General features: G+C 49.9%; 1 protein-coding gene across 1 annotated transcript in view; it reads right to left on the bottom strand.

Moving 5' to 3' along the window:
- The window catches only part of Pou2f3 (POU class 2 homeobox 3), a 79,466-nt gene extending 75,653 nt beyond the window's left edge, over positions 1-3,813 (bottom strand). The window contains exon 1 of the mRNA XM_026403494.2: positions 3,786-3,813. Within this exon, the coding sequence (XP_026259279.1) occupies positions 3,786-3,813 (28 nt within the window). The remainder of the gene's footprint in view (positions 1-3,785) is intronic.
- Positions 3,814-13,054: the final 9,241 nt, after the last annotated feature.

Raw genomic sequence — 13,054 nt, 5'->3', positions numbered from 1 at the left:
AGATGACCTGTCAAACCTCTCCTTCAGTCCCATAGGATGCTAAGATACCCAGAACCTGTTCTTGTTGGGTAGGAGGCTGAGGCTGATGGGTGGGACAAGCGCTTGGGTCTCAGCCTAAAAATGGGCCAACACCGAAACTCGCTGGGACGCTTAACCCTTCACCTGTTGAACAGCACTTGCCAGCAGGCAGTGAGAGAGGTGTGGGGTGGGGCCAGGATTCTCTGTGTTCTTATCTCAGCCCTACTGAGTAGGCTCCTTGCCATCATCACTCCCTTCCCTGGGGAGGCTCAGCTGTGCTGTGTAAGAGCCCAGACCCTCATCTGCCTTAGCCAGCACCATCATGCCCTAAAGCTGCCCTAGACCTCCCTGAGCTGTGGCCTTGAAGGAGAAGCCCCACCTGAAAATCTGTGAATGGGAAGGGAAGCCCCAGAGGCATTCTTCCCCCAGGTTGCTGGCTGTTAACAGGCCCAGTGACCACAGTGCCCAGAAAACCTCCTGGGACAAGGTTACTCTAGGAAAGCAGAAGCCCAACATGTCTCACTTGGAACCCATTTTCATGTCATTGGAAAGGACTGAATCTTCTACCTGGATCCTCCCTCATAAGCTGTGGGGAGTACTTCTACCAGGGAAATTTTAAGGAACCTGCTAGTCCCATTTCTGAGCTAGCCAAAGCCCCCAACTCTCCCCTGGAGGAGATTCCTTCTCTCTTCTTTTCCCTCCCATAATCAGGCCATATGACCCACATGTCATTCCTGAGTTCTAACTGACTTTGAGATGCTCAACCCCTCTTTCCCAACCCTGATGGTGAATAGCTCACAGACAGAAGCGCAGAAACAGACACACACCCTGGAGCTAGCCAGGTATTCCGCCTCTGCTGGATTCGCACCATTTCTCCCTGTCCTTCCCTCCGTAGCTGACTGGCTGGTCTCACACCCTGTTTTTGGCCTAAGAGTGGAGTGCCCCTCCTTGGCTGGGAGCCCCTGTGTCTGGTGGCCTCTTGCCTACTCAGGTCTTAGTGTTCCTATATGAGAGATACTTTGTAAAGTACAAAGTGCTAAAGCTCCAAGCAAACCTGAGTCACGGCTTGCACACAGGTTATCAGAGAAAGAAGACGGCACTGACTCAGGGGCTACAGAGCTAGAGGAGCTGTGTGAACCGACCAGGGGGCAGGCTATGCCCTCGCCTGTGTGCTCTTATTCTGCTTCCTTCCCCCAACTAAAAATGCCCTAGTAAATCAATCAAGGAGGAGTTCCCAGACCCCAGGACTAGCAATTCACAGGGGAAGTCCTTTTTGTCAAGGATCACCAGGATACTGGATCATTATGGTCGGAAAAACATGGTACTCGAGAGAGACCAACTTTCTACAAAGAGAATCCTAAAGAACCTTAGAGAGGGGCCCATAATATGACAATACATAGAGGGAAGAGGGACCCCCCACATGCACAGCAGGGCCCATTCAGAAAGGCCCTACAAAGATGACCTTGAACTGAAAAATCCACCAAGAAAACCCAATCAAAAACTGCACAGAAAAGTTTCAAATTGAGGGACCCATTGGAGGTGCCCTGAAGGGAAACCAGATAGCTCAGAAGAGCCAAGACTAAGAACTGTTACAGGGTGGCCCAACAGCTCTGAGGGGAGATGAACTGAAAAATGAGCAGCGAGTGACCATAGAGAGATGAACTTGCCCCAAGGTGGAGGACATCTTTGTGCCTGGCATCCTCCTGGCCATCAGGAGAAGGGGGTGAAGCTGTTGTCTGGGAAGCATCAGCCCAGAGCTGGCTCCAGGGGAAGCCATGGGGGCTTGGGTCTCTCCTCCACCTCACTTCCTCTCCCACCATCCACTAGACACTCTTAGCCCCTAGGCTGCTTCCCTACCAGGTCCCAGCTGTCCCACCTCCTCCCAATTCCCCAGAGCAGGAGCTTCCAGTAGATGAGGAGGTGGAAAACCCCCAGGAAGTCTCTGATCTTGGTCCTGAAGAACTCCCCACCCTCTCCAGGGGCCCACCTCTGTAGGAGTCTTGTTCCTATTTGAACCCTGGCCTTCTCAGCAGGAAGCAGAAGAAGGAAAAACAGCTGTCTAGGGGGTCTGCTCCAGGCACCCCCACCCCCATGTCAAAACCACAGGGTCTAGAAACAGACTTTCCTCAGATACTGGATGACACCCAGCTGGATGGTTCCTTCAGTCTCACCTAGGCCTTCCTGGCACGTCCTGGGGAGCCACTGAATATCAACACCTCTCTGCCAGCCAGCCTTTCACTCGGGCCTGCTGGGAAACAGTGCTTGAGGAAGTGAGCTCCCCAGCTCCCCTGAGTATCCACTGCCACTTGTTTTCAGGATTGGTAGGACCCAGGAAGGGCCTTCAGCCTGCTCTTTTCCTTAGGGTGGGTCAGGAGTTGCCTCCTCCTCCTCACTGTTCTTCGAAAAAGGAGTGCAAACAAAAAAGGAAACTCTTAGCAACCCTGAAATTCTAAATAAAGATCACTTGGTCCTGGCCACTTTGAGACAAGGTGCTGGGTTTGAAGTGACCAAGCCAAGTACAGATTTCTCCCCCAACCCCTACTCCCCACCTCCAGTACTGGGGACAGAACCCATGGGCACTTTACCACTGAGCTACATCCACAGTCTTTTCTTTTTATTGTATTTTATTTTGAGATAGGGTCTCACTAAGTTGCCAAGGTGGGCCTCAAACTGGTGATCCTCCTGCCACACTCTCCATAGTCACTGAGATTACAGGTATGCACCACAGCACCTGGCAAGTCAGATAGTTTTCTTCACTTTGTTATTTGCTCACCGCTCACCCTCACCCTCACCCTCACCCCCAAGCCCAACCCACTGTCCCAGCATAGCTGCAGAAGAAGGGATCAGCAGGGTAAATGAAGGGATCATGGTTCACTCTATGCCCATGTTCATTCACTCAGGGAAAATGGACTCCTGGCAATGGTTTCCACGTCCTGCATGCCCAGCCTCAGGAAAGGAGGTCATGGGACATGGGACCTAGAGGATGTAAATGTCACCACCCCCTCTGGCACACAGGCCCATCATGCACCTAGCCTAGAGCACAGCAAAGACCTGCAGAGCATGTGAGTGGGCACACCTCCCACACATGCAGACACACCTGGAATGCATGTGCAAGTATTTTCAGTCCCCACAACATTCCACTTCTAGGGTCTGCTCCACCACGTCTTCCAAGACACATGGGGACAGGTAAATATTCCTCAGAGACACACACACAGATACATGTTTGCACAAGCCCTAATCAATACACGTGCAGTATGGCACCTGCCCCCAGGTGTGCCTCTATAATTGCCCCACCCACCCACTTCTTCTAAGCCTCCCCCAACAAATGCCCACTTTGCCTCCATTTCACATAGGTGCCCGGACACCAAAGGTGTAGCATGTGGATACACGTATTTTCTTCACTTATACACTCCCAGGTCCACACCCCTGGCTGAGGGAGCGAACCACCCATCTCCTGCCACATCATGGGACTATAGCAATTCAGCACACCCAAGTCCCTTGCAATGCCGGCTCCCCAGGTCTGGGTCTTCAGGAGTGCCCCACGCCCTCACCCTATTTCTTTTCCAAGGTTCCTTATCCCAGACTTATTCCCTTTAGTTCCCCAGACAGCAACCCACTCCCGCCCCAAGACGACCCGCTATCCACACTGCCCTCTCCTGGCCGCTGGGGAATAAGTCCCCCTCCCGCCCCCGTCGCCCCCTGGTGTCCCTCTCCTTCACCCCTTTCCGCGCTCAGCGACACCTGTCAGAACTCCCTCTGCCCCTCACCTGGGTGCGCGGACTCCAGATTCACCATCCTGCCCCAGGCGGGGCCAAAGCCAGTGCCTCCCCAGGCCCCTCGCGTCTGCCCCAGCCTGGGTCCCTGGGAAGCCAGGGTCTCCTTCCTCCCGCCCCCGGCCGCCGCTGCCGCGGGAGCCGCTGCCGGAGCCGTCGCCACAGCCGTCGCGCGCTCCGCTGCTCCGGCCCGGCCAGCACTCGGCGCAGCCAGGATTGCCACACTCCCCAGGTGAGCACGCGGCGCGGGGCGGGGGCCGCTAGCCACGCCCCCTGGCAAGGCCCCCGCGCCTGGCCTTGGGCCTATGCAAAGCAACATTTGCATACGGGGGAGCTGGGGGCCTGGCGAGGGGTCCGGGTGCTGCCGGGGCGGGTCCGACCCTGCAGAACACCTGTCTGCGGGGACCCGGCCTGGCGGCCCCTCCCCACCACACCCGCAGCGGTCCAGCGCGCCCTTTTTAGGAACTCTGCCGGGGTATCCAGCCGGGCCTGAGCTTCTGTCTGGACAGGTCCCAAAGAGTAAGCCTGAGAGGAACCTGGAGTGTTTGAAGAAGCCTTGCGGGTGTGCTGGAAAGAATCTGGTGTTGGAATCCTTCCTTTCAAGCGCTTCCCAGCTGTGCGGTATGGGACAGGCTCATCACCTCCCTGAACTCATGTTACTCATCGGTAAAAACCGGACAGGGACAGAGCAGAATGGGCATCTACATGGGTTAAGCAGGTGTCCAAGCTCACCTAGTCCCCAGTGCTCTCGCTCAATATTGTGGGACTTGGATGGCCCCCAGCTTATTATCACATTTTCCAGTGGAGGACAACTGCACCTTGCCTGCCATTCCCTGCCCCCAGGTTGCAGGTTGCTGTGAGACTCTATGAGAAATGGATGTGGAGATGATTTGCCAGTGCTGGGGGGGTTATGCTGACAGCCACTTTCCAAAGCTTGTGACTTGTCCAATGGTACAGGATTCTCCAGTAACAGAGTCTGGCTGGAATCAGATCTCTGGACTCCCATTCTAGTCTCTTTGCAGCACCCATCATAAACTCATTGCCCAAGACCCCACCCATCCTCTTTCCTCCTCTCTTCAGGGGCCAATAAATGATTCCAAGGAAAAGGGACCACCTGCATGAAAGTTCAGAAAGCCTCGTGCAATCAGGAGGATAAGGCCCTGCCTTATTTTCCAGAGGACACCCTATCAACCTCCTATCACCTTACTGCCAAGGTCTATTTTCTGCTCACAGAGCAGGTCCTGGGCTTTTCTGCCTCTAGGCCTTGTTTACAACGTTCTTTCCTCCTGGAATGTACACCCTGATAATTCCTAATACAATACCTAGCATTTATTGTGCTTTCACTATGTGCCCTGCATGGTGCTGACCAACAGTTTAAAGGCATCTTTGATACCTTTAGATCTCATTTAGTGCACATAACCAGTAAATTGTACCATTATTATTTCCATTACAGATGGAAAAAATGAGGTGTCAGAAGTTTGACTTCCCATGTTATGCAGTCAGTGTGGGAGCTCCTGACCTAAAAGCACTGCTGTCTACTCCGTCTGCCCACCATTCATATGTCCCCTCCTTTTAAAGTAGAAAGTGATCTGATCTTTTTCTGAATTACTAGGATATTTCAATGTTCTTAATAGCCTTTGTGGAGTGTTATGTGAGTCTCTCCTTAGGCTACCTCCTGGCTGTTCATTTTATTGCCCCTCTTCCAAGTACCCTAGAACACTGTTGGGCACATACCAGGCATTAGAAGGTGTTTAGTGCCCAGCAGCTGAGGCAGAATGACAGCAAGTTTGAGGCCAGCCTGGGCAAGTTAGCGAGACTCTGTCTCAAAATAAAATAAAAAGGGCTGGGGATGTAGCTCCATGGTAGAGCACTCTTGGGTTCAATAGCCAACACTGCAAGAAAAATAAAATTTTGAAAGAGAGAAAAGAAAACATGAAAAGATGTTCAATGGGTGTTGCCAGAGTCCTGGAGGAACAGGAAATGCTTAAGTGCATAGCACCAGTCATGTCTACCTCTCCTGTCCTAGAAAGAAGAGAGGGATCTTCTTTTTGTTCCTTCTGGTTCTTATTAGGGGAAGAGATCAGCAATGACTTCTTGGAGGCTCAAGTGACCCCAGGGGTCCCTGTAAGGACACTCTTAGCCTTTGTCCCTTCCTTCCCTCCCCACTATCCTCCTTTCCTTCCCCTCCCCCACTTCATGTTTGGTCCCTTCCCTGAGGTCCATGTCTTATCTACAACTGCACTCACCTGCCATGGTCCTAGAAAAATGCCTGCCTGAAGTTAATATACCCCAGTATACTTGTGATTTCCATATCTCTATTTGCATATCATTTGCATGGCTATGTGCACCTAGGGTCTAGTTCTCTGGCACCCTATCTGGGACCTGTTGCACTTTTCCATGTGCAAAGTCACATATTTTTCCTCTTGGGTTTAGTTTTCCAGAAGCCAGAGAAGCTGGTATCTGATGATGTTCAAAGGTCTCTGGGGCTCCAGCAGCCAGGAATTCTGAGGGGTGAGAATAAGGGGAGATGGAGTTCTTGGGGAGGGGGACACTGAGAAGGAGATAGGCACTTGCAAGTCTACAGTTGGAAGCAAACCTTTGGGTTCCAAACCTGGGGCAGGGAGCTAGGAAGATGGGAGGGATGGGGTCAGGGTGGTGAGAGTGGCAGGTATTACCTCAGGTTCAGCCATTCACTCATTCGTTTCAATAAATATTGGTTAAGTGCTTCCTACTTGCCAAGAACTGTGCCACAATTGAACACGTGCTGTCTTTTTTAGTCAGCACAAATTTACAAGGAAAGTACGATCATTAGACCCCTTTTATAGACAAGGAAACTGAGGTTCAGGGAGGTTAACAGTGGATGGCAAGGTTGGGATTTAGAAGCCAACAGTGCTTTAATCTTGCCCTGCAGCTTCTGAGCCTTCCCTTCTCTTCCCTTCCTTTTATTATCATATAACTTGAAGAACCTAGATATCATCTGCCCCTGTCTCACAAAACCTGAGGCCCAGAGCAAGAGGGACTTGCCCCTGGTCACAGACCTAGTAGAAGGCTGAACAGAGGACCACCTCTTTTTCCCTGCTTGTGCATTTCCTGGGTCTTGAAAGTCTGTGTGTGTGTGTGTGTGTGTGTGTGTGTATGGAGCCAGAGAGAGACATTTTCTAGTCCCTCTTTCTCTGATTTGCTTAATAATCATTTTAATTAGATGAACTGAATTGCGAGTGTGAAAGACCCCTTATCCCCCCACTCCTCTTTCCCAGCACAGTAGTCTCCATGAAACCAGATTTTTGAGTTCTGGGCTGGTGGGGAAGCTGCCCCCCAGGCCTAATAACTCCAAGGAACTGTTAGCTCTGGAGAGGAAAAGCTGTGGGGAAGAGAGAGATAGGAGGCTGCCTGGAAGTTAAAAAGGAACAGAGGAAAGAAAGGGAAAAGAAGCAAAGACAGGAAATTTCAGTGCCTTTGGACATCAAAAGAGTGATATGCAAATGAAATGCAAATACAATGCAAATTACTGCTCCCTCCTTAACCCCACCCTCTCTCAACAGCTGGAGGAGTTTTTCAGAGAGTAGCCAAAGTTTTACACAGGGACACAGTAGTTCTGAAATGGTGATCCACTCTGATCCCTATCCAGGTCCTCCGGGACCTTCTGGTGTGACATCTGACCCTACTGTGGGGGAGTCACAAACTCCCCCAGGCTTTATTTCCCCTTGAGCATAGGATCAGCTTCTTTTGTTTCAAGGCCAAAAGAATGTAAGAGCTGGGGTTCCCCTTCCCACCACGAGGGCTGGAAATGACCTTAACCTGGAGATGGCAGAAGGGAGATGGCCATGGCCCTGTTTCTCCTTCTGTGGGTAAAAGTGGCCATCTGGTCTGCAGGCCTGCTCACACTCCCATTTCCTGTCATGTCGGCTGGATTGAGTTGTCAGGGCTGGGAGAGGGAGGAGAAAGAGGAATCCTGGAAGGCCACCAAGCAACAAGTACCTTCTAGCTTCTTCTGTCAGATAGGCCACGCGGACCAGAGTGTGGGGATGCAGGGTGGGGGGTCACTCCCTGCCTTGGGGCAATCAGAGCCAGTGGATCCAAGCTCAGACTTCCCTCCAAAAAGCAGATATAAAAAGGTAGAGGCCAGGAAGAACTTCCAGGTGTTTTGAATCATACCTGGAAACCTGATGGCATCAACGCCAGGAGGCTTTTTGCAGAAGGTTGGCAAAGGGGTTAGTGCCAGAATGGCAAAATGAGAGGTGTTCTGGGAACCAGGATAAAATGACTACGTCTGGGGAGTGGACAGAAAAGTATGCGGGAGTCAGGATTACAGAGCTATTCCCTGTTCTGATGTCTCTGAGACCCCGCCTCTCTGCATCTCCATGCCAGTACCTGGCCTTCACCTATGGCCATTTTGCCCTTGAAATTTTGGAATAATAGGTGAAAATAATATGGCTCTGTTTTCCAGTCAACCTTTATTATTATTATTATTATTATTATTATTATTATTTTACCTTGAATTCAGCATTGAGCCTGAGCTAGACCTTCCTAATTGCACCTTCAGCAGAGCCCTTTCCTGGCTCTCAGCCCACTTCAGGCCAGGTAGGCCTCCTCAGGTTTCTGTCCATCTGAACGTTCAGCGGAAGTCTAGGCCCAGCGCGCCCTCTTGTGGCAATCCATTCATGTGATCCTGACTTTTTGCACCCCTACGTATAAAGCTGGAGAGGTCTCCTCCCAGGAATGCACCTGTGGCTGGGGGAACCCTAGGTGAGGACCGCAGGTTCAGGCAAGCAGGAGATATTGACTTCTATATTCAGATCACTGTATGGTCTCCAGTCCCTGCTGCCCACCAGAGGCTGGGCCTCCACAGAACCCCGCTGGAATCAGTAGGCTTGGTTCGGGTTAGTTGACACAGAGACAGGAGCTCCCAGCTGTCTGTCCTGTGACTGGACAGCTCTGCCATTAACATGTCATACCTCTCCACTGCCCTTGAGCTGCTGGGCTGCATGCCTGCCCTGCACCCACACACAAAGGGGATCAGCTGCCATTTATTCATCCATCCAAAGTTATACTGAGTACACACTAGAGCTAGGAGCAGGGGATGTAATGAAAATTGCCCCTGCCCCCAGGAAGATCCATCTGTTGGTACTTGTGGGCCAGTGAGCACATCCCTCATTCTATGACACCTCCCCTACTGGGAAGTGGAGGGTGCTAGGGGGACCTGCTGTGGGGCAAACCTTGACCAAATCTGGTGGTGGGCATCAGGAAGGGCTTTCTGGAGGAAGAAACATCTAAGCTGAGATCCTAGCTAAGAGGGGAGGGGGTGATACACACAAAGAGAGCCCCTGACACACCAGAGGGTGCATGGACGTCTGGGCACTACAGGGAAGGACTGTGTATGCGACGTGGAAAAGCAGGAATGATGAGGTGGTGACAGTTCTGCAGGGAGGACCACGAACCCGCTGTGTCTTGGACAGGTGGAGATAGTTCACTGATGCCACTACCAGCTGTCTGTGACACACATCACGGCCAATTACAGCACAGCCTTGAGTCCCACATTGGGAAGTGTTGAGAGGAGGCTGTGACGGAACCCGGAGAAGCAGGACGGAGGTGGAGAGGAACTAGGGTTTGAGGCATATTTAATGTTGTTCTTAAGATGGGAAAGAGTTCAATACTGCCAGGCAGGGCTGATGGAAAGGAGGTAAGAAAGAGAGAAGTAGAAGAGGAAGAGGGGATGGTATTCCAGAGAAGTAGGTCCCCAAGGAAGGGGCTGGGATTCAGATCCTGAAGGTGGGGGAGAAGGGACACTTCTCCCATTACAGGAGAGACTTCTGGACAGGACAAAGTGGATGAAGGTCAAAGAGAGGTGCAGTGTCCCAGCCTTCTGCTCTCTGTGATGAAGGAAAGAAGGGAGCTAGCCGAGCATGGTGGTGCACACCTGTAATCCCAGCAATTTGGGAGGCTGAAGTGGGAGGATCATAAGTTCAAAACCAGCCTCAACAACTTAGTGAGGCCCTAAGCAATTTAGTGAGAACGTATATTAAAAAATAAAAAGGGCTAGGGATGTGGCTCAGTGGTCAAGTGCCCCTGGGTTTAATCCCTGGTTAAAAAAAAAAAAAGAAAAAAGAAAGAAAGAGCTAAGAGTAGATCATCAGTGTGAAGAGAAAGCGCCTACAAATGGGAGAAAATCTTTACCACCTGCAGCTCAGAGCATTAATCTCTGGGATATATAAAGAACTCCAAAAATTTAAAACACACACACACACACACACACACATACACACAGTCAAATAACCCAATCAATAAATGGATAGAAGAACTGAACAGGCACCTCACAGAAGAAGAAATATGAATGGTCAACAAATACATGAAAAAATGTTCAACATATCTAGCAATTAGAGAATTGCAAATTAAAACTACACAAAGATTCCATCTCACTCCAGTCAGAATGACAATTATCAAGAATAGTAGCAACAGTAAGTGTTGGTGAGGATGTGGGGAGAAAAATACACTCATTCATTGCTGGTGGAACTGCAAATTGGTGCAACCACTCTGGAAAGCAGTATGGAGGTTCCTCAGAAAATTTGGAATGAAACCATTTGACCCAGTTATCCCTCAGCATATACCCCAAAGACATGGCCACATCAATGTTTATAGCAGCTCAATTAACAGTAGCTAAACCATGAAACCAACCTAGGTGCTCTTCAACAGATGAAGGGATAAAGAAAATGTGGCATATATACACAATGAACTGCTACTCAGTCATAAAAAAAGAATGACTTTTATGACTTTTGCTGGTAAATGGATAAAACTGGAGACTATTATACCATTATGATTTGGATATGAGGTGTCTCCCAAAAGCTCATGTATGAAACAATGCAAGAAGGTTCAGAGGAGAAATGATTGGGTTGTGAGAGTCAACCTAATCAGTAAATTAATCCCAATGGGATTAACTGAGTGGTAACTAGAGGCAGGTAGGATGTGGCTGGAAGAAGTGATTAATTGGGGGGCATGGCTATGGGGTATATATTTTGTATCTGGAGAGTGGAGACTCTCTCTCTCTCTCTGCTTTCTGATCACCATGATGTGAGCTGCTTCCCTCCTCCACCGTCTCCTGCCATGATCAGCTGCACCTCGAGCCATGAGGAATAGAGTCGGCCTTCTGTGTACTAAGACCTCTGAAACCATGAGCCCTCAAATAAACTTTTCCTCCTCTACAATTGTTCTGGTCAAATCTTTTAGTCACAGCATTGAAATAACTGACAAAACACATGCTAAGTGAAATAAGCCAACCCCCCAAAACCAAAGGATGAATGTTCTGTCTGATATGCAGATGCTGACACACAATAAATCGGGGCGGGGAAGAACAGAAGTTCTTTGGATTAGACAAAGGGGAAGGAAGCGAAGGGAATGGATGGGAATAGGGAAAACCGTAGAATGAACTGGACATAACTTTCCTATGCTCATATCTGAATACACAACCAGTGAAATTCCATATCATGTACAACCACAAGAATGAGATCCTAATTAGAATCAGGGTGCAGTGGTGCCTGTAATCCCAGCGGCTTGGGAGGCTGAGGCAGGAGGATGGCAAGTTCAAAGCCAGCCTCAGCAAAAGCAAGGCACTAAGCAACTCAGTGAGACTCTATCTCTAAATAAAATACAAAATAGGGCTGGGGATGGGGCTCAGTGACTGAGTGTCCCTGAGTTCAATCCCCAGTACCACCCCCCCAAATAAGTTATACTCTGTGTATGTATAATGTCAAAATACACTCTACTGTAACATATATCTAAAAAGAACAATTTTTAAAAAAAAGAATGGATCAGGCTAGGGATATAACTCAGTTGGTAGAGTGCTTGCCTAGCATGCACAAAGCCCTGGATTCAATCCCCAGCACCACCAAAATAATAATGATAATAATAATAATAATAATAATAATAATAATAATAATAAATAGATCATCACTCCATCCCGCCTCCTCCTGTTTAGGAATCAGGATCTTTTCACAGCATGACATGCAGCAAGAGCCAGAGTCAAAGCAGCCAGGGTCAGTCAGTCAGGAGGATGTGGACATCACCCTGAAGGGCAGAGGCCACAGGCTGGTTCTGCTGGGCCTTGGTGCCTGGAGGCTGAGGTGGCTCATGCCCCCCCACCCCAGTCCCTTGATGGGCTTTGGTTCTTCAAGCTTTGGTTCTCCAGAGTGGCTTCTGCCCCCTTTTATGCCAGCCTCTTCTATTCCATGAAGACTGGGCAGAGGTCCCTAACTGTGGCCCTCATCGTTCCCCTTCCTAAGTCCTCCCTTGGCTCATGAGACGCAGAGAGAGAACCCAGGTAGGGCCCAGCCGGCGATGCTGCCAGGACTGCCAGATACTATTCTCTTCCTCTCTGGTTCCAAGAGGCACCAGGGAGGTCTGGGCCTCGGTCTCCCTGGAGGGCACCTTCTCTCAAAAGGGAAGCACACAGGAATCTTTTCCTGCTAACTTTGGTACCAGGGAAACCTGAGTCCCTCTTCACCCCCACAGAACTAGTACTGGGAGCTGGTGCTCCCAAAGGGGGGTTTCTCACCGCCCCCAATCAAACCCATGTCTCCCTCCCTTAGGTGAGCTGTGCTCTTGGAGGCTCTAGATGATCCATCTGATGACCTATTTGATTTAGGAAGTGGCATAGAGAAAGATGGCCTGGGGTCAGATCCCAGCTTTGTCACTAGCTGTCTGACCTTGGGCAAGTCACACAACTTGTATAGGTGAGCCACACCTGCAAAATGTTCCAGAATCCCTGCCAGGAGCTAATGGGCTAATGCATATGTAGATACTTTGTAAGCCCTAAAGTGCCACAGAGAAATGACCACTGATTATATTACCTCTCCTGGGAGTTTCCACATGGCCACAAAGGCCTCCTGAGGATAATGAGTACAGCCTCATCTCCTTGGGACTCAAATGGCTGATCATCTGTATCTGCTTTAACAAGTTCCTGTATGATTGTGATGAACACAAAAATGTGAGAATCTCAGCAGCAGACTTTGGGGTGGAATTCTAGGCACTGGGAGTGGGCCCAAGGCTGTGAGGGAGGTTTGCAATGGTGGGCTATTACTTGTCCCTGGAAAGTGGCACCCTTGGGAGGTATCTACTTTGTTGAGAATGAAGGTCAGCCTCAAACTCTTGGGAAATCCCTTAGTACTGGGGATTGAACCCAGGGATGCTCCACCACTGAGCTACACCCCCAGTCTATATATACAAATTTTAGTTGTTGTTGTTGTTGATGATGGACCTTTATTTTATTTATT

Source organism: Urocitellus parryii, chromosome 4 (genome assembly GCF_045843805.1).
Source record: "Urocitellus parryii isolate mUroPar1 chromosome 4, mUroPar1.hap1, whole genome shotgun sequence".
Classification (NCBI taxonomy): Eukaryota; Metazoa; Chordata; class Mammalia; order Rodentia; family Sciuridae; genus Urocitellus; species Urocitellus parryii.
Note: the sequence above shows the minus strand (reverse complement) of the source record. Positions and strands in the feature narration are given on the sequence as shown.